At 46.1% G+C, this 20,569-nt stretch overlaps 1 protein-coding gene across 3 annotated transcripts in view; it reads left to right on the plus strand.

The window, feature by feature from the left end:
• The window catches only part of CLPB (ClpB family mitochondrial disaggregase), a 163,118-nt gene that overhangs the window by 69,569 nt on the left and 72,980 nt on the right, over nt 1-20,569 (plus strand). For all 3 annotated transcript variants that reach the window (XM_073808531.1, XM_033862370.2, XM_033862374.2), the window contains one exon: nt 6,720-6,848. In XM_073808531.1, the coding sequence (XP_073664632.1) occupies nt 6,720-6,848 (129 nt within the window). The remainder of the gene's footprint in view (nt 1-6,719; nt 6,849-20,569) is intronic.

Raw genomic sequence — 20,569 nt, forward strand, 5'->3', positions numbered from 1 at the left:
TCAGGCCTCTGCCTGCCTGGGCAACCTCATCTGTGCCCACTGCTCCACCTGCCTTCACTCAGCATTCCAAGTTTGCTGAAGAACTCCCAGTTTCTTGTATGGGCAGGTAATGCAGCCTTCACCCTCTGTCCTTTGCAAGCACCACTTCCTTTCCTGGAACACTCTTCTCTACCTCATCTTCCAGTTAGTTTTTCTGGGAGATTCCTCCCCAAGCCACATGACATGTGCCCTGTCTTTGCTGCCATCAGACAGTTTGCGCACATGCCTTTCATAGCACTCACTGTGCTGAGGTGCTCAGTAGTGGTGTGCTCCAGGGCAGGGGGTGAATGAAGGCTCCTGTGTGCTCATTGCTAAAGATACGTGAAATACTGAAGTGATGCTGGGTGAGATACATACAGAAAATGTTATGAACTAGTTTCTGTCATCCATGAGGAAATTAGGGAGTCAGAAGGGAAATTTTAACACAAGAAAGTATTACAAAAGCTGTTATAAGACGATCAATAAGTAAGTGGTAAATGGATACACACAATCAACATGATAGGCATCCAGGGCAGAGCAGGGAGGAAAGGACTTCCTAGAAGAGGAGGCCTTGAATTGGGCTTTAAAGAACAGTTAGGATTTGGAGAGGAAGGAGGATCATCCAGGCTGTGGAAGGAAATAAAGAGCCTTGCCCTCCCCAGAGACGGTCTCTTGGTGACCCAGCACAGAGAGTCTCCCTCTTGCCCCATTCCTTGGCTGAAGATAAACACAAGAGGCAGAGCCGACAGTGCCCGCAGAAGTTGAGGCAGCTTGCCGATGCTGGCAGTAGGAGTGAGGATTTAGCGAGGTGGTAGATACACAACACCTTGTGGGGAGGGAGCTGTGAGCCCAGAGGCTTCTTCCTGGAGACTCTTGGTAAGAATTTAGCTTAGTCCCTGAGATTCAAGCCAGGTCCGCTGATGCTGGGGTATGTGAGGCTTGAGCCTGTGGGCACTGGCGAAGCTGTGCAATATGGATGATGGAGCCAAATGGGCTCAGGACCTAGTCCTGGTCCACCACCAATTAGCAATCCAAGTTGGGCAGGCCATCCAACCTCTTTACCTCTGTCTCCTCTGTTCAGTGGAATAATATTTGACCTATCTGTCCTAGGTTGACCTGGGGTGAGGAAACAATTGCATTGAAGCGCTCTCTAAACCGTAAAGTGCTGCACAAATGTAAGAGGTTATCCTTGTGTTTGTCAGGTTAGTTCTAAAGGTTCCCTCTCATGGAGACATGCTCATGTTTTTAAAGGCACTGCTACACACTCCATGACATTAGATGGCATAAGTTCCTGGGCGTGGCGGGTAGAGGCTGAGCCTGAAGGAGAGACTTTTAGCTAGGGTTACCTTTCCTCCACACAAGGCAATGATAATAAAGCTTTTGTTATCTGGAGACCACCCATTTTGCCCCACATGCCTTTTTTCAGTCTCCTCCAGTAGTCTTAGCAATATGAGGACAGAAGCCATGTCTGATTCACTTCTGCATCCCCAGTGCCTACCCCAGGGGAGAAAACAGCATTACTAAATGTTTGTGGTAATGTTTTTAAAAATCTGTTATCAGATTTTATTCTCATAATACTTAAATATTTAGTATTCCTTAAATTACTGCTTGTTGTGCCCATTTTACAGATAGAAGAACTTAGTAAGTGGCAGAGCTAAGATTCAGGACTGTGTGACTCCTTTACCTTAAATTACTGTTTCTTATTGTGGGAGGCAGTGGTTTGTTTTGTTTTGTTTAGTTTTGTTCTGCAGTTTCAGCAGTGCTGAGTAGTGGCCTAGCTATAGGAAGGGCTTTGGGGACAACTTTCACCTCTGCTAACTCCTTGGCACTGCTAAGTGCAGGGAATCCTGCAGAGTGTACATCAGGTGCACACCTGCCTCGGCACTCAGACTGACCCTGGCCACGGCACCGTGCCATAGACTTTGCAACATCAAAAGGCAGAGGTGGGAGCAGAAGGATAACAAAGTAATGCTTTGTCATTCTTCCTGTGGCCACAAGGGTGAAGGGACAGGAATGGCTGGCCTGGAGGGGAAGCAGGAGCCTGAGCCCATCTCCCCCTGTGCTGGAGACAGGCTGGTAGATGTCTTTGGGGAGGGGATGGTTCACTGGCTGAGGACCAGCTGTAAACGCCAGGCCTCAAAAGACCACGGTGGTGGCCAGCTGGTGAGCCAGCCTTGGATGAGTCACTTTAGCTTCTGTGGGTTTGCTTCTGCTTTCTCTGTGAGAGCAAGTGAGAACATGAGAGTGCATGCTGCACACACCTCCTTCCCACCTTTAGTCTTTTTTTTTTTTTTTTTTTTTTTAAAGAGAAGAGTATGAGATCTAATGATCTGGGGGGTTCAGCAAGATATCCTGGGTCAGGGCTTCTAAAACTGGGCGATGAGGGGAAAAGAGCTTACTGTTAAGAGCATGAAATGGGCCTAGCTGACCTGGACTGGGTCCTAGCTCCACCGCTGACTGACTGTGGCACCCTGCTGAACTTCAGCTTCCCCATCTATAAAATGGGGAGAGTGAACTTCCACCTCACAGGGCCGTTCTGAAATAAATAAGTAAATGAAGTGCTTTACAGATTGTTATGCACAACCCAGTTCCAAAGAGTGTTCCATGGAACACCAGTACTGCAGGATTTTAACAAGGGTTGGGTGGAAAGAGGCTGTCAGACATAAAACTGCTGAGTAATGCCAAATTAAACAGATGGTTCTTACTCACAACTGTGCCTTTTGGAGGGGAAAAGTGCATGCAGGGTTCCCCAAACCTCTTTTCACAGAGAGAATACACTTTTGGAAGCACAAGACTAGACAGTAAGGATAATAGCCGACATTGACTAAGAGGTACTGTTAGGCCCTGTTCCAAGCCCCTTTACTCACAGTGTCTCATTCAATCCTTACAATATCCCATGAGAGGGCACTGTTACCATCTCTGCATACAGGTAAAGAAACTTGGCATGGAGAGGTTAGGTGAGTTACCCAAGATTACACAGTCAGTAAATTCAGAACTGGGACCCAAACACAAGTGGTCTGGCTCCAGAGCTCACTTTTTTAACAGCTGCACTCTACTTCCTCTACTAAATACTGCTGGCTGGCACTATTATTATTATTCCCAACACAAGGTAATATTAGGGCCTTATTTATGTATTAGGTATGCATTTGCTGATTCAACAAGTATTTGTTAAGCACATATTTATGGTCAGACACTGTACTGGGCACTGGGATACAACTGTGGGGAAGACAGTCACACTTCCTGTCCTTATTGTGCTTTTGGTCTAGTGGGGAATGTAGTCAAGTAAACAGATGATTGCAGTGGAGTGGGTAATAAATACCATAATTGGGAAATGCCTAAAGTGCTAGGGAAGCTCTTGGGAGGAGTAACTACCTCAAACTCAGCAAGAATCACTAGAGGAAATGACTTTTAATCAGAGGCCTAAAAGTGAATTGGAGTTAGTCAGTTGAAGGCATGGGAGAGGGGGAAATGTTCCAGGCTGTGGAATAGTATTTGCAAAATCCAAGAGGCAAGAAAGAGCATTAGGAAGGGGATGGTAAGTGATGAGACCTCAGAGGGGAGCAGGGGCCCTCTTCATGGACATTCCTTATTAGCTGGGCTGTGACACTGCCACTCTGCTGATGTTTGTCCCTGAACCAAATAGACCAGCTGTGTCCCTTGAGTTCATCTACTTTTTTATGGTAGGCACCCTGTGTATAGCTCTGTCTTGCACTCGTGAAACAGTGTTATAATTTGTCCATTCAGTGGTCTGATTCTTGCATTAGACTGTTAACTTCTTAGAGTCAAGAAGTGTGTCTTATTAGTATATCTCCAGAAGCTACCATGCATTGGTGTTCATTAATGATATATTTTGAATGAATGATATATTTTCTTTGTAAAATGGATTATACCCTTTCTGCTTTCTTGAACCAGCTATCACTTTTCGTCAGGTTCATCATTATATCTAGCAGTTAATGATGTCCTACGTGGCAATTCAGTGGTGCCCTAGGGGCTCTTGAGGCACTGTATTCTGTGGCTTCCTCTTTCAGCTTTATATTGTGCTGTTCTTTTCCCTCCCTGCCCGGTCAGCACTTGATTGTAATCAGCGTACTTGATTCTGAAGACTTCTCCCTAACCTTCTAGTTTGCTTCTTCTAATCTGCAGTGGGCTGGAAACAAGATCCCTTACCATGATTTGATGAGACTGTTCGTGACCAAGAGTTAATCTCTGAGTTAGATCCTAAAGGGCTCTTATGAGAAAAATGCAGATGCCATTGCACAACGGACTTACACGTTAGCTAATCAGAGGCCTTCTTCCTGTTTTCCCTGCTCCAGGAAAGGTCAGATAACTCCAGGGGTGGGGGTCATCAGTCAGGAGAGCCTCTGACTGCTACAGAAGAGCTGATGGACCATTGATTCACCATACCACAAGAAAGTGTGGTCTGTTCCCCAGTTACACACTCCAACAACTTCATTTTGACCAAACATTTGAAATGCTTCCACCTAAGTAAGCTTATCCGGTATTAGCTACAAACCTCAGGCTGATCTTTGTTAGGGCAAGTTCCACAGAGAGTGTGCTGGCACCTTCACTTGAGCAGGGAAGGAAGAGGGAGTAGGAGCCAAGGCTGGGACCAGAACATCTGGGATCTGGGCTCTGATTCCCTCATTTGCAAAATGAGAGTGACAGCATGCTGTGATGGGGAAAAAGGGTGAGGACTCAGATTAGACCTGGGTTCTAATCCTCACTTAACCACTTATTAGCTCTATGATCTCTGTGCTTTAGCTTTCATCTATAAAATGGGAATTATAATGCCTACTATATAAGGTAGTTAGGAGAATTAAATAGATTGTGTGAAATGACCATGTCAACCAGAGTAGAGGAAGGTCAGTAAGTGAAATCTATTAGGATTAGGAAAAGGCATGACAGTCTTCTTGCTTTTGGGACTTTAAATAGCAAGTTCAGTTTTGTAGGAGGGGAAAATGCATAGATTCCATTCCAAGACAGCTTGGAAAAGAATGGTTTCAGAATTGTCTGGTGCTTTTGACTACATAGGCAAGGTTATGAATTACACGCCTTTATCCAGTGGGAGGTAGGAGGAGCCTGCCCTCTGCAGGCCCTATGCCCTGGACTCGGGGAGGAGTGGGTACAGGTAGGTAGGAACCAAGTTCCTCCTCCAATGAACTAAGCTCAGGAGGGAACATAAGGCAAGAACTCCAATAATTTCTGCATGAGGCAGAAAGAAACCCCATCACCTAAGCAGCATAGGTATCGTTCCACGGGGGCTCAGTTCCCAAGGGAGGGCCCAGAGGTTGGGTAGCCTTCCAAATATTGTCCAGAGTGGGACCATTCAGGACAAAAAGCAAAAGTCATGACTGTCCCAGGTGAACAAGGACATGTTTGGTCTCCTAACCTAGAGTGATGCAACTGGTTTTAGGTTCTTTTGTATCAATTTGGAGAGAGAGACTCACTAATATTAGCACTAGAGTGAGCCTGGGGGTTTTTGGTTCTTTGACACATGAAATGCTTATTCTTCCTACCTTCAAAAACAATGTTCACAGTACATTTATTAAGGGAAAAAAAGCAGATTACAAAATTGCAATGTAGTAAATTCCAGTTTTGTAGGATATATATGCAGGTATAGCTATACCTATAGATATAGATGTAGATATAGATATCAGAGGACATGTAACAAAATACTAAATGCAGTTTCTCAAGTTGCAGAGATAATGATGCTTTTTCTTCTTTGTACTTTCAAATTTTTAATGGCTTTTATAAATTTTAAAAGTTCTTTACGAAATATTAAATACTCACTAGATTGTAGACGTCTTCAGAGCACAGAGGAGGTATGTTACTGTTCTGCTAAGAACAGCCTCTGTCTCTTTCCTGACTTGTCCCATGTCTTTTTTCTTTTTTTTTTTTAATTTATTTTTGGCTGCATTTGGTCTTTGCTGCTGTGCATGAGCTTTCTCTAGTTGCAGCGAGTGGGGGCTGCTCTTCGTTGTGGTGCACGGGCTTCTCATTGCAGTGGCTTCTCCCGTTGCAGAGCATGGGCTCTAGGCGCGCAGGCTTCAGTAGTTGCAGCACGCGGGCTCAGTACTTGTGGCTCGCGGGCTCCAGAGCCATGGGCTCAGTAGTTGCGGTGCACGGGCCCAGCTGCTCTGCGGCATGTGTGATCTTCCCGGACCAGGGCTCGAACCCGTGTCCCCTGCATTGGTAGGCGGATTCTTAACCACTGTGCCACCAGGGAAGTCCCTTGTCCCGAGTCTTACCCTAGCCTTCTTTTCTTCACCTGGATAACTTCTCTTCACCCTTCAAGACTGTCCTCTTTTGAGATCCTCTCCATGCCCAAATTGAGCTAAGCTCCCTTCTGGCTTTCTATATCATCCCGTTATACCTATAATGGCATTTATCTCAATACTGTAAACATCTGTCTACTGTCTGCCTCCTTTGTCAGATTAGGTCAGGGACCATGTCTGATTCATTTCCGTGTCCCCAAGTGAATCCTATCAACATAATGGATGTCAGTAAACATTTGTGGATGGGCTCTGTTTTACCTCCTCTTTCCCAGCACAGATGGCCAGGCACATAGTAGGTGCCATTATATGTTTAGTAAGTAGGTAGATGAGTGAATGAGGGAATTAAAATGCCAAGAGAAAGAAGACGAGGTTGGCAGCTCATGGCATTTGTTGCTAATGGAAGGATTTGTGTTGCTGTCCCTCTAGTCCTGGTCACCCGAGAGGATGACTTCAGCAACCGGCTGAACAACCGTGCCAGCTTCAAGGGCTGCACAGCCCTGCACTATGCTGTCCTTGCCGACGACTACCGCACCGTCAGGGAGCTGCTTGGTGGAGGTGAGGTCATGGGTGAATGGGGCGGGGCGGGGGGGCAGGGAAAGAGGGTAAGGACTTAGCAACCTTTCTACCCTGGAAATGCCATGCTTCCCCAGAGCCTTGTTACCCTCTTAGAGCTGGAAATGCCTCGAGGGTGCCTGCACTTCATGAGAGTGGCCGTGTGCATGTGTGATATGCCCTCATGTGGCTGGAGTGCATTCTTTGCCTGTGATTGTGTGAGGTACCATGCCATCCTGCCTGTCTGCACATGCTCTGAGAGTTTTCTTGATTGTTGCTCTCCTCCAAAGTGTCCTGTCTTCTTCCCTGTGACCTCCAGAGCAGGGCTGGTGGACCAAGGGGGAGACCCTTCAAATCTCTACTAACCCCAGTCTCAAAGACATCTTCCTTGATCCCACCTCCACCCCAGTCTAAATTAGGCTCCTTCCGTTACTCTGGGTCATGGTACCCTACTCTTTTCTGTCATCGCACTTGCTGCAATCTGGAATTGTTTTTGTGTGTTCAGTAGCCTTTTCTCTAACCTGACTCTGAGCTCCCTGAAAGCAAAGGCAAGAACCATGGCTGATTCATTCCCAGCACCTGGTAAAGTACCTGGCACACAGTAAGCACTCAGTAACTCTTTGTTGAATGATTGAATACCCTTCCTTTAGAGAGCATTGATTTAATTGGAGGGTTAATACATACCATCCCCAGACTCAGGCTAGTCTGGTCCTGTCCAGGCCCGCTACAGAGTTACCTGCCACCCTGTCAGATGCCTCCCCCGCAGTCACTTTCCCTCATCCCACTCCAGCCTCTCCTTGGAATAGGGAGGGAAGCATCTTGCCAGGATGTGTGGTGCCCAGGCCCCAGAGTGAGTAAGGCATTGACTGCCTTTTTATGCCCTCACTTACACTTCTTAAAGGTTTAGGGACCTTCTCTTGGGCCTGGACGCCAGGGTATTCCTTGTCAGTGGTCATTCTTCATAGAACCTGGGAGCTAGAAGGATCCTCAGAAGTCCTCTGGGTTACCCTGATTGCCTGACTGCTCTTCTCCTGGCAGAAACCTCTCCAACAGCTGGCTGACTGGCATTTCCTTGGATTCTCTCAGGGACTCAGGGAATCCTACTTCTTCCCTAGGAGTCCATTCCATTTTAGTTCTTCTCTGACTGGTTGAAATAGATTCTTTTAAATGAGGTGTGATTTTCTTCTCTGTATCTTCTGCCACCTGTCCTTTGCAGCCAATCACTTTTTCAAAACCCAGTCTTCAACGAAAGTTCTTTAAGTCCCAGAGCCTTTGCCTCCCTGGCCCAACCTCCCCAGATCATTTTCTAGTCCTTGTCATGTGATTGGACTGGAAGGATTTCTCAGTAACCCTCAAATCCTGCCACCTTCCATCAGCCCCAGCCGTACTCACTTAAGACTCAGGCCTGGCCCATATCCCCAGCCTACAAGGGACCTACCTGCCCCAGAGCAGCCAGAGTGTGCCTTGATCTGGGGCATGTACATTGTGAGGCGCAGGACTGCTCACAGATGTGGTGACGGCGCCTGGGATGACTGATGCTTTTGGAGCAAGAACTCATTGCTCTCAGAAGCAGAGACTTAGAAAATGTCCCCAAGCAAGATGCTACTCACTTTGTACTTTGGAAAGCTCTCCAACGAGACATCTGTAGCTAGGAGTTGCAGTGTTCACCATGGAGCTTCTCTCTGCCATGCCTTAAAATCAATCAATACCCCCAGCTATTGTCCAGTGGTTTACATTCCCTGCTTCCCCTCAGCCCCTAAGCAGACAGGGAATTCACTCTAAAAAGAGTCCTTCTCCCCAGCCTTCCAGATCGAACACCTTTGAAATGAAGAAACACAGGCCTTTTATGAAGCACCCCTCCACCCTCACCCCCCAGGCCAAGGCTGGCCCTTTGAGCAATTCCAGGGGCATGGTTCTTGCTTGTTGACTTGGAACAGATGCCCTTAGCCCCCACCTTTACAGTTCACCCACCTGCCTTTTTACCCAGAATCCATTTACACCCCCTGCCCTAGCCTCCCAGCCTCAAGGGCCAAAACCATTAACCCACTTATTTCTCCCTTCCTGACCTGAACAAGTGGCCATCACTCAGGGCCTGCAGGCTTGCCAACTTCTGACCTCCCTCCCCCCTTGACCTCTCTTGGTCTGCTTGTGTGTGTGACCAGCCAACCGAGAGGCAGGATCCTGCTCCCTTGTCCTAGGGGCTCTTGTCAGTGACATTTCCGAAGTTTTCTGACCTCAGCTGACCTCCTCCAGAAGGTTTCAGGGAATACAGGCCCTGCCTTCCTGACCATCCAGCTTTTTTAGCCTATATTTGCCACCGGCTTTGCTACAGCACCTTAGAGGCTTTCTCTGTGAGATCCAAGGCAGGTTTAGACACAGGGCCAGCCTGTGCTCACGAGGTCAACACCGAACCCTTGTCCTTGAAATTGCTTAGTCCACAGGGATTTAGGGCCCCCAGATCTTAGAGGGTTAGAGCTAGAGGGGGCAACCGCGCTTGCCCTCTGATCAGCAGTCCCCACGTGAGAGCTGGGGGTGGGGGGTGGTCCAGGCAGCAGCATCAGTCTGGTAATGTGGGAAGTTCTCTGACCTCTTAAGAGGCAGCATGGAGTAATAAAAAGGACTTTAGGCTTCAGAGTCAGACCAACCTGGGTTTGAATCCCAGCTTCCCCAGCTACTAGCTCTGTTGGCTTGGACATGTTACTTTAACTCTCTAAGCCTCAGTTTTCTTGTCTGTAAAGTAACACCTGGGAAATATCACAGTGATTAGTGGGCATAAGGATTAGTGATGACATCTATAAAAGCTCCTAGTACAGGTAGGTGCTCCACGATTGTATAAAGAAATCAAACTCTCACCTGGCAGCTGTAATCCCATTCCTCCCCCATGAAACCTGTACTCCTACCTAATGGCTTCTTAATTCTGTTTCTGCCCCTCAGCTTCCCCACCTTGCCTAAAACACCATCGTGTTCCCTCTCTTCTCAGCTAGATCCTCAGACTCTTCAAGGATCTACCTCTAAGGAAGCCTCTCCAGGTGGTCTGGTCTACTCTGATAGCACCGCCTCTGAACTCTTCAGTGTTGGGCTGGGTGCTTAGCACAGAAAGGCCCTTCTTCATCTTTGGGAGACCCTGAAACATAGTGAAAAGAACACAGTCTTGGGGATCAGACAGACCTGTAGTGTGTCTGATCTCAGCTCTGTAGTGTGACTCTGGGTAAGCCAGTTGCCATCTTTGAGATGGACCTCAGGGCATCCTAAGATGGATCTGGCAAACTGTCCCTGACCCTGAGAGAGGCTCAGACTGGTAGAGGAGACAGACATGGAAACAGGCAGTGACAGCAGGCAGATGCTCGAGCAGGGTCCTGGACAAGGGGCTGTGGGGATACCGAGGAGGAAATACCTGCTTCTGCCTGGTGAGCAGGGAGGTGGAATCAGTTACAGAAAGCTTCCCAGAGGATGGTGTGCTTCAGCCTTATCAGGGAGAGTAATAGGAGTTTGCCAGATGGATTTCTGTGGAAGAGTTCTGAGTTCAGTAGTGCCAGTTTTCTACCCCCAGCCTCCACAGAAAAGTGGGTGCACTGGCTTCTGTGGTTTTCATCTCTGAAGATGCTGCTTCTGCCTGGGTTGCTGGCTTATGAGCAGGAAGGCTCTGCTTCAGTACTTGACTGCCAAGTACAAGAAAAGGTTGGAGGAATGAAGGAAGGGCAGGACAACTGAGAAGACAAGTAATTAGAGAAGATGGGGGCCTCCTTCCTCAAGCCCCCGGAGCTGACTCATCCCAGTAGTTCCGAGGCTGTTTAGGTGCTTTTGCAGCTTTTTCCTCCCAGGGATGTGATCCCACTGCCAGATTGATTTTCCTAAAACATATCTCTTGTCACGCAGCCTTTCTCAACGAGGGTTCCTTGGAAAATTAAGCTTTAATGTTTTAAGGCGTCTGTTGCACACAAGGAATTAATTTCTCTCCCAGGCATCTAAAGTGGTACGAGTTATGTACCATTCTTGAGAGAATTGAGAAAATCATTACTCAAATAATTTCCCAGTTGTGGTTCAAAGGAGAAACCCCAGGTGAGAAAGACCACAAAGAGGGAGCATAAACTGTGGAGTTAGGATCTGAATCCAGCCCTGCCCTTAATAGCTGTGTGTCCTGGCTAAGCTGTGACTGCTCTGCAGTTCTCTTTCCTCGTATGGAAATAGGAGCATGCCACCTACCATCTAAGGTTTTGTAGGATTGGGCGTGGGTAGGTTCTACAGAGTAAGCACTCTACATATAATATCTGTTATTAACTTGAAAAGCACCCAGTGCTCATGTATTTTTTTAAAAAAAAAGGAATCCTACTCATCCTAATTTGTTAACCTGGTTTTAGAGTTGTTCTAGTCTGACCCTCACTTAGCTTTTTTTCCCACTGCTGCCCTAATACTCCAGCTACAGCGTAACGTCGCTTCTGTGTTCCTACCTCAGTGCCTTTACTCATGCAGGTCTTTCTGCCTCTCATTTCCCTTCAAGACTTTGTTTCTCAGCCTAGTGGAATGCTTTCTACCAGCCAGTCTGCAGCTCTCATGCCACCTCCCTTCTAAAGTCTTCCCTGTTCCCTGTGATTTGGGTCCAGTCCCCGCTGCTAGACTGAGGTCATTTGAGGGCCTTACTTTCCCTGCCTCCTTTGCCACAATGCCCTGCACATAGTTTAGTACATATTTGGATGTGCCGGAATCTCCAGAGCCACTGTAAATTTGGATGCCACTGGAGATGTGGTGTCTTTGCTTCCTGGCCCACTTGCTCTGAGTGTCATAATATATCTGGCTTTTTAGAGCTTCATGTATGAAGCTATTTTCCTTCTTTTAGTCACAGTGCCCCTGCCTTTTCAGCCACTAGTGCTCATCACCTCAGAAACACTGGGCTTTATGAAACCTAATAGCATCTTCCCCAGGGCTTCCCTTAGCCTCTTTCCTACCTACTTTCTTGCCCTTCCATGTCCCTCTGCCCAAGTACAGGGCTCAGTTGTCAGTGTTAACCAGCTGTCCTTAAATTCCCAACCATTGCCGCCTGAGGCAAGGAAGCTTTCCAGTGCTGATATCTTCCCTTTAACAGCCTGTTATTTTGTTGTCGGGGCTAGAAACTTAGAGCTCCATTCCTTGTTCCACTTCACTGTCTACCCATCTGGCTGCAGTGCCAGATGTTAAGGGGATTGGTTTTGCCCCAGGCTGTCCTCTATGGAAATGTCACCCTCTGATTCTTGCCAGCAGTGCAGGGAAGGGGGATGAGCCCTGGGCTGAAGATCAGACCTTCTGGCTCTGCCACCAGCAAACCCTATCTGCTTTAGGCAAAACCTTTCTCCTCCATAGTAAAATGGAGAAATTAGTGTGGCTGATTCCAAGGACCCCTTACAGCTCCCGCATACGGTACTATGTAACCCTGGGCAAGTCTTCTTACTTATTTTTCAAGCACTTATTGAGCATCTCTCCTGTCATAGGCACCCATGTGCCTAGGCACCTGGGTAATAAAAGATGATCCAGACATGGTCTTTACCCTTAAGGAACTCATAGGTCAGTGAGGAAATCAGACATTTTAGCAAAAAATTGCTATCTGATGTATTAATGGAGATGTATAGAAGGTGCTGATGGATCACAAAGAAAAGACCTTTTAAATCTCTGGGGAGAGCAGGGAAAGCATGGTATAGGAGATGGTGTTTACACTAAGTCTTAAAGGATGCATGTGAGTTTACTGGGTGGATGAGGAAGAAAGTCAGAGGAAACAGCATGTTCAGAGGTATGGAGTAGAAAGCAGCATACTTTATTCAGTACACGGCAGGTAGTTCAGAAGAGCTGAATTTATGGGGTATGAATTGAAGGATGGAAAGCAGGAACCAATAATGAAGGCCTGTAACATAAGATCTGCTAAGGACATAAAACTTTATCCTCCAGTGAGAAACCATTAAGATTAAGGGTTGGGAAGGATCAGATTTATGTTTAATGTGAAAGATGGTTTAGAAGTTTCAAAAATGTGTATCAGTAGTTGAATGGATAAATAAATTATGGACACGCAATGGAATAATAGAATGAACAAACGAACGAATGAACTCTTGCTATATACAAGACTTGGATGAATCTCAACAACCTAACATTTCTGGACACAAGCCAGACATGGAAGAGTACTAACTATATGACTGGACTGTAATATATAAAGTTCAAAATAGACAAATCACCCAATGTGTAAGAAGTCAGGATGGTGGTTACCCTCAAGAGGGTAGGTAGTGACTGGGGAAGGGCACATGAGGGCTTCAGAGGTGCATAATGTTCTGCTTCTTTATCTAGGTGCTAGTTATGCATCCACCTTGTGAAAATTCTTTGAGCTGTATCCTTATGCCTTCTTTGTACTTTTCTGTATATATGTTATACTTGAAAGAAACATTAGAGAAAATAGGGGAAAAATATATTAGGAGGGGCATGATTGGAGAAAGGGAAAATATTTCATTTGAAAGCTATTTTAATTGTCTAGGTGAGACCTACAGCAAGGCAGTTGCAGTGAGAAAGGAGAGAAAGATTGATCCCAGAAAGATTTAGGAGTAGAATCATTAGGATCAGATGGTGAGAGAGAAGGAGTAGTCAAGATCAGGTCCAGATCCTGGACTGGATGGCCGAGTAGATGGTATGTGCTTGTACTGAGGTAAGGAATACTGGAAGGAGGTATGGGTGGATTGGATGTGCAGAGGAATGACCAGTTCGGTTTTGAACATTTTCTTCCTCCCTCCTTCCCACTTTTAGATTCCATGGTCCAGTGTTCTAACTATTCCCTTGCTTCTCTCTCCCTTCTTTGTAACCACCTGATGAAACACTAGCCCTAGTTAAACCCAATTTCTTTTTACTTCATGTCTGTATCTGAAGAGCTGAGTATTGCTGGAGGAAAAAATATCACACAACCATGCTAACTTGACTCACTTTACATTTATGTCCGTGAATTTCAGACACTCAATACTGCCAGCCACCCCACTACACTTCTTGAGTAAAATCATAGTCTTGTTCTGGATCACGAACACTTTTATATACCTTCTTTCTCCTCAAACCTCCAGCACTCGCCTTCCCCAACTCCCAAACTAATGATCTCACTTCACACTTCATAGAGAAAATAAATTGCAGTCATAAGGAAACTACCTTATCTTCCCACCACCACTTCCACCAGCCTACCTGCATCTATACTCCTGTATGCTGCCTTCCTTCTCTGCAATGGAAGAAGTTCCTAAGATCACCTCTGCTTTTGGTCTCAGACTCCTATTTCCTCTCTCTTTCTCAATTACTTTGCTCCTCCGGTGATCCCCTGTCTTTCCTACATTATCCTTTTTCTCCTTTCTGCTGGCTCATTCCCATCGGCATAAAAATATGCCTTAATATCACCCATCTTAAACAACAAAGCAAACTAAAAACTTCCCTTGACCCCCATATCTACCTCCAGCTGCCACCTCATTTCTCTGCATCCCTTCATGGTTAAAAGTCCTCAAAAAGAAATGATAGCTAGCCACTTAATTCACTTCTCCGACTCCAGTTGTTTCCTCAGTCTCAGTGCCATCATGGCCAAAATACACTTCTATTTTTCTCCCAAAATTGGTATCCCCCAAGTCTTCTCCATCTCAATAAATGATAACTGTCATTTACCTAGTTTTCGGGCCACAAATCTTAGAGTTATCCTTGAATTCTCTTTCTCCCTTACACTGCCTATCAAGTCCTTCAGTAAGTCCTGTCAGCTGTACCTCTAAAGTACATCTTGAACCATCCCTTTTTTGCCTCTAGTCAAACTCTAGTCCCAGTTCAGGACCACGATGCAGTTCTCCTGGATGATCACCACAGCTTCCTGGCTAGTCTCACCATTTCCACTTGTGTCTCCATGAATCCATCCTCCACAAAACTGCCAGGAGGATCTTTTTAAAATATAAACCCTGTCTTTCTGCTATTTAAAATCTTCTGTTGGCATACCAGTGAAATCAAAATGAAATCCAAATCCTTTACCAGAGCCTACAAGGCTCTATGTTATCTAGACCCTTCCTGTCTCTGTGACCTCATCTCTAGCCACTCCCTCACCCCGCTTGTTCACGGTTCTTCAGTGACACTGACCTTCTTTCGCCCTTCAGGCACACTGAGCTCCTTTCCATCTCGGGGCCTCTGTACCAACCTCTCCCAGTGATGGGAACACTCTCCCCCTTGGGAATTCAGATCTCAACTCAAATGCCCCTTCCTCAGAGAGGCCTTCCTGACCACCCTAGTAAAATAGCTCCCCCGGTCACTTTTTTTTTTTTAATTAATTTATTTTATTTTTGGCTGCGTTGGGTCTTTGTTGCTGTGCACGAGCTTTCTCTAGCTGCAGCGAGCGGGGGCTCCTCTTCGTTGTGGTGTGCGGGCTTTTCATTGCGGTGACTTCTCTTGTTGCGGAGTACGGGCTCTAGGCGCCCGGGCTTCAGTTGTTGTGACACGTAGGCTCAGTAGTTGTGGCGCACGGGCTTAGTTGCTCTGCAGCATGTGGGATCTTCCCGGACCAGGGCTCGAACCCGTGTCCCCTGCATTGGCAGGAGGATTCTTAACCACTGCACCACCAGGGAAGCCCCCCAGTCACTTTCTGTCATATTACCTTATTTTATCTTCTTCATGGTACTTATCAGTCCCTAAAATGATCATGTTTGTTTGCATGTTTATCATCTGTCTCTCCCCACCACTAGGATGTAAGCCTTGTAATCACAAAGACCTTGTCTCTTTATTTCACTGCCATATTCACGGCTCCTAGGAAAAAACCTCACAGCTGGCATATAGTAGGTGACTAATAAATAGCTGTTGACCAGCCGGGGAACCTGTGGGACACTCTTGTAGAGATGTGAGGCAGGCAGTTGGACAATGAGTCTGAAGCTCAGGAGAGAAAGGTCTGTAAGTTGGGCGTGAAGATTCGAGAGTTGTCAGTCTCTTGGGGGTGGTAGAAGCTGGCTTAGTCTGAGTTGTCCATGGAAAGTTGTAGAGCTAAAGAGGCCCAAGGACACAACTGAGAGAACCTACATTTCAGATGTGAGCATGAGAAGAGGAGCCAGTGCAAGAGATTCAAGGAAACAGGGAAAAGGAGAAGCAGAAGAGAGTGGGGAAGGCGTTGCTTTAAGGCAGTGCTTCTCAAACTATCTGAAAAACCTGTCTTCTGCAGGTTTTCTTTTTTGTAAAATATGATTAAAACAAATTATTAGAAAAAATATATTTTGAAAGGGCATATAAAATACAGGCCCAAATTTGTCATTAGGTTCAACAGACAAAATTACTCTTAAGTTGCTATAAAAGTTTCCAGACACTTACTCTCATTTACTGTGCTTGTCTCACCGATGACTAATAACCAAGTTCACAGACCAGCACAAGTATGTGGACTACACTTTAAGCATCATTGCTCTAATGGTACTCCTGGGCAAGAGGGGAAGACAAATGAGCAGAACATAGCCTCTGCCCTCAAGTAGCTTAAAGTCCAGTGGGGTAAACAGTTTGGGATAGACAGACACACTGCATGGCAGAGATATCAAAGCAATGCCATTAGGATGCAGGCACTGGGGACCATGATCTGCCCCAGCTCTGCCACCATCTCACCCTTGTAGGGCCTCTGGCAGATCACAGCCCCTCTGTGGCATCACTTTTTTCATCTGTATGGTGAAGAAATCATGTCAGATGATTGGATGATAAGTTTTCTTCTGGTGGTTTGGACACAGAGCTAAAAACCCTCCATGCCAGCAGTTTTCTGTGGGAGCATTGGGGAGTGACTTCTAATGGGTGCAGGGTTTCTTTTGGGGGTGATGAAGGTATTCTAAAATCAGATTATGGTGATGGTCGCACAACTCTGTAAACATACTTTAAAAAAAAACCATTAAATTGTATACTTTAAATAGGTGAGCTTTATAGTATATAACGCTATTTTAAACAAAAAGAAAGAAAATCCTCCATGCCACTCAAAACCAGAAAAGATTGGCTTAGATGGGTAACTGGTTGCAGGCTGTAAAGCCAGTTGGTCCCATAGCTAATGTGGTGTATAGGAGGGGCCCCTCTGTTGTATATAAAAGTTTCTTTTTAAAGAATACTATTAAAAACTTACCTGTAGGGCTTCCCTGGTGGCGCAGTGGTTGAGAGTCCGCCTGCCGATGCAGGGGACACAGGTTCGTGCTCCGGTCCGGGAAGATCCCACATGCCACGGAGCGGCTAGGCCCGTGAGCCATGGCTGCTGAGCCTGCGCATCCGGAGCCTGTGCTCCGCAACGGGAGAGGCCACAACAGTGAGAGGCCCGTGTACCGCAAAAAAAATAATAATAATAAATACAAAAAAAAAAAACTTACCTGTAAAACTTTCTCTTGCCCGTACTGGTCTTTTTTATTGATTTCCAGTATTACCTTAACAAGTATAGCACTCCCCCTTTTTTTTTTTTGGCCGCTTCACGCAGCTTGCGAGATCTTAGTTCCCTGACAAGGGATCGAACCTGCGCCCTTGGCAGTGAAAGTGTGGAATCCTAACCACTGGACTGCCAGGGAATTCCTGCACTCCCCATTCTTATGAAGCTTTAAGTCTGGCAGGGTATAGACATTAGGCAAATAATCACAAAATTATTAGGTAATTACCATGGAGAGAAGTAGTATTAATGAAAAGTAAAGGGTACTAGGAGAGTGTAATGGAGACCTAATCTAGTCTGAAGAAGGTGAGGGAGGTCTTCCCTGAGCAAATAGCATATACATGGAGACCTGAAGTGTAGATGTTAGCCTGTCACTTGACTTGAGAAAAGCCTGTGGAGAGTGATGGCCGTTAGTCATCCAGAAGGACCCAGCAGTCCAGTCAGGAGCATTTTGGGGAATGGAGGAATTCTGTGGTATTACTGCAGTTCATATGGTAGGTCAGGGCTAAAAGGGGCCCTCAGTGACCCTGAGTCCTGTCCTCTGCCCTTGGCCTATTCAGTGCAGAATGATGAACTGTCCTTGCTGTCCCCAGGGAAAGGTGTTTCTGTATCCCAGATCCTATGGACATAGAGGAGTCACTGCATAGTTGAGTTAGAGATGAGAGCGCCTGGGCACCAGAGCCCCAAGCTCTCCAGAGCCACCTGCCATCCAGGCACCCGCATTTCATCAAGGCTTTAATCGGCTCCAAGCAGTCCTCAGATGAGCCTGGCTGGTATCCGGCATGAGCTCATCACCGCCAACAGTGGCAGCTGGAGGCCAAGACTCCCTTGGGTGAGGGAGAGGTCAGCGTCAGTTGGGCCAGGTCTGTTCTGCGTTCTGTGCTTTCCTCCACCTGCACTGGGCCTGGAAACATCTGAGTAGGATTCCGATTTCCCAAGGCAGGGCCAACTGCCCTTTGCCAGCCCACTCGTGCCCCTCCAGTGAATGTGCTCTTGGGCAGGATGCACAGAGAAAGGGCAGCACTGTGTTTTAAGAAGGGGAACATCAGTCTGAAGGTCAGAGCCTGCAAAATAGCAACAGAGGCCCATCCCAGGGTCAGATGGGTCAGAACTGAGGTCCCCTTCCCAAAAAGAGTTTGCTTCTAGTATTCACATGCCCTCTTCCTCTACACAGAGGCCTAGAAGTGTCCCAGGGAGAACACAGCAGAGGTGCTCTCTGTAGGTTGATCCTACAGACTCCTTCCTGAACATCATTTTGGAAATGAATTCTTTTAAGTGTAGCAGAAGAAAGGAGCCTGCTACTTCAGGAATCCTTCAGAAACTCCCTTTGAAGTAATGAACCCTGTGCAGTGGGAAGTGCTGACTGGGCGTCCGGTGACCTGCACTAACTTGACCTTGTGGTGGGCCCTTGAATAAGTCCCTTTCCCCTCACTGGGCCTCATTATCCCCATCTATAAAATTAGTTGGTCTAAGTTGGTGATTATTAGTTGGCGATCTCAAAGCTCCCTTCCGTTTTCAAATTTTGTGATTCTGATGAATAATTGCTCTTTGATTTATCTAACTGCAAATCTAAGTATTCATATTTATTCAGCAACTATTAATTATTTTCCTGCAGCTGACCACTGGCATCCCTCTTCTAGGTTCCTCTGCTCTTAAAGCAGCCTGTATAATTTCTTTATCTCACTTACCACAGCATGTAGCTATTCAGTTATCTGATTAATAGATCTCACCTTCATTACACAAGGTAGGGTCTGGATCTGCAGGGCTTACATCCCCAGCACCTCGCACTATCCTTAGCACATGTAGATGCTCACTGAATGTTTGCTAAGTTCATGTATAAATGGGCACTAGGCATTACAGGAATAGAAAGAAAAGATACAGGCCCTTCCTTCAGACTACACCCTGTAGAGTGCTGGTTTGGTGAAAAGGCCCGGACACAAAGCACACTGAAAACACCATGACAGTAGGTAACAGGACTAAAGTAAATGTAAGCAAAGGTCAGAAAAAACAGTATAATGAATGAGGTGAGGAGGGGAATGATGAGTGTTGGCATTGTAGAAAGCTTCATGGAGGAGGGCGCCTAGAGGCAGATCCTGAAGGACAGGCAGAATTCAAACCAGCGGGGGGAGGAGGGAAGCTTGTCAGGTGTGGGAGGTGCAGAGATGAGCCTTGCATGTTCAAGACCTGGAAGAAACTGGCCACCTATCGGATGGTGGGTAGGGAGGCCTGAGTGTGGAGGGCCTTGCGGGTGAGCCAGAGGACTTGTACTCAACTTTGAAGTCAGTAGATAGCCCCTGAAGTGATTGTCTATTGTTGGCTTGTTTAGCAACTGTAGTGATTTTTACTTCAAAAAAAGGTAGAAAATAAAAATTTCAAGAAGTACCAGAGGATGTATAGTGAGAAGGAAGTCTGCCTTCCACATGCCTGGTCTTCCTCCTCAGAGGCAACCACTGTAGCTTTTCCTATGTATCCTCCTTAATGCTGCTGTAAACAGATTATCACAAATTTAGCAGCTTAAAACAAACCAAATTTATTATCTTATAGTCCTGGAGATAAGTCTGAAATGAATCTCACTGGACGAAAATCAAGGTGTCAGCAGAGTTGCGTTCCTTTTTGGAGACTCAGAATCTGTTTTCTTGCCTTTTCCAGCTTCTTGAGGCAGCCTACATTCCTTGTCTCAGTCCCCTTCCATCCTCAAGCCAGCCACAGTCCCTCGAGTCTTTCTCACATTTCATCACGCTGACAGTGACTCTTCTGCTTCCCTCTTTTACTTGTAAAGGACCCTTGTGATTACATTGGGCCCACCTGGATAATCCAGGATACTCTTTCCATCTCAAAGTCACTGATAAGAAACCTTAATTCCCCGTTGCCAAGTTAACTTTATATATTCACAGGTTCCAGGGATTAGAACGTGGACATAATTGGGGGCCATTATTTTACCTACCACACTATCAGAGATATTTTATAAATGTTTTATTTTTCTTCCTGTTTTTGAATAGTTAATAGTTTTGAATAGTTAACTTGTACACAGTACAAAATTCAAAAGGGTTTTCAGTGAAAAGTCTTATTCCCACCCCATCTCTAACCCAAGTATTGTCCAGTTTCTCCACTGTATCATTATTAGTTTTTCCCTTGAAATTAATAGTCTATGGGGAGACATTTTGAAGGCCATGCAACTATCCTTTTCATCAAAATTTCCCCCCTAGACTTAGCATCCACTGATGGTTCTTTCCTGAATAAATCTTTATATGATGGTTGCAAAATGAATATTTTACATCTTTCCCAACTCCAGTGCTCACTCCACAATTGACCAGTCAGCACCTGGCATTCTATGGTCAACAAGAACCCC

Source organism: Tursiops truncatus, chromosome 8 (assembly GCF_011762595.2).
Source record: "Tursiops truncatus isolate mTurTru1 chromosome 8, mTurTru1.mat.Y, whole genome shotgun sequence".
NCBI classification, from domain to species: Eukaryota; Metazoa; Chordata; class Mammalia; order Artiodactyla; family Delphinidae; genus Tursiops; species Tursiops truncatus.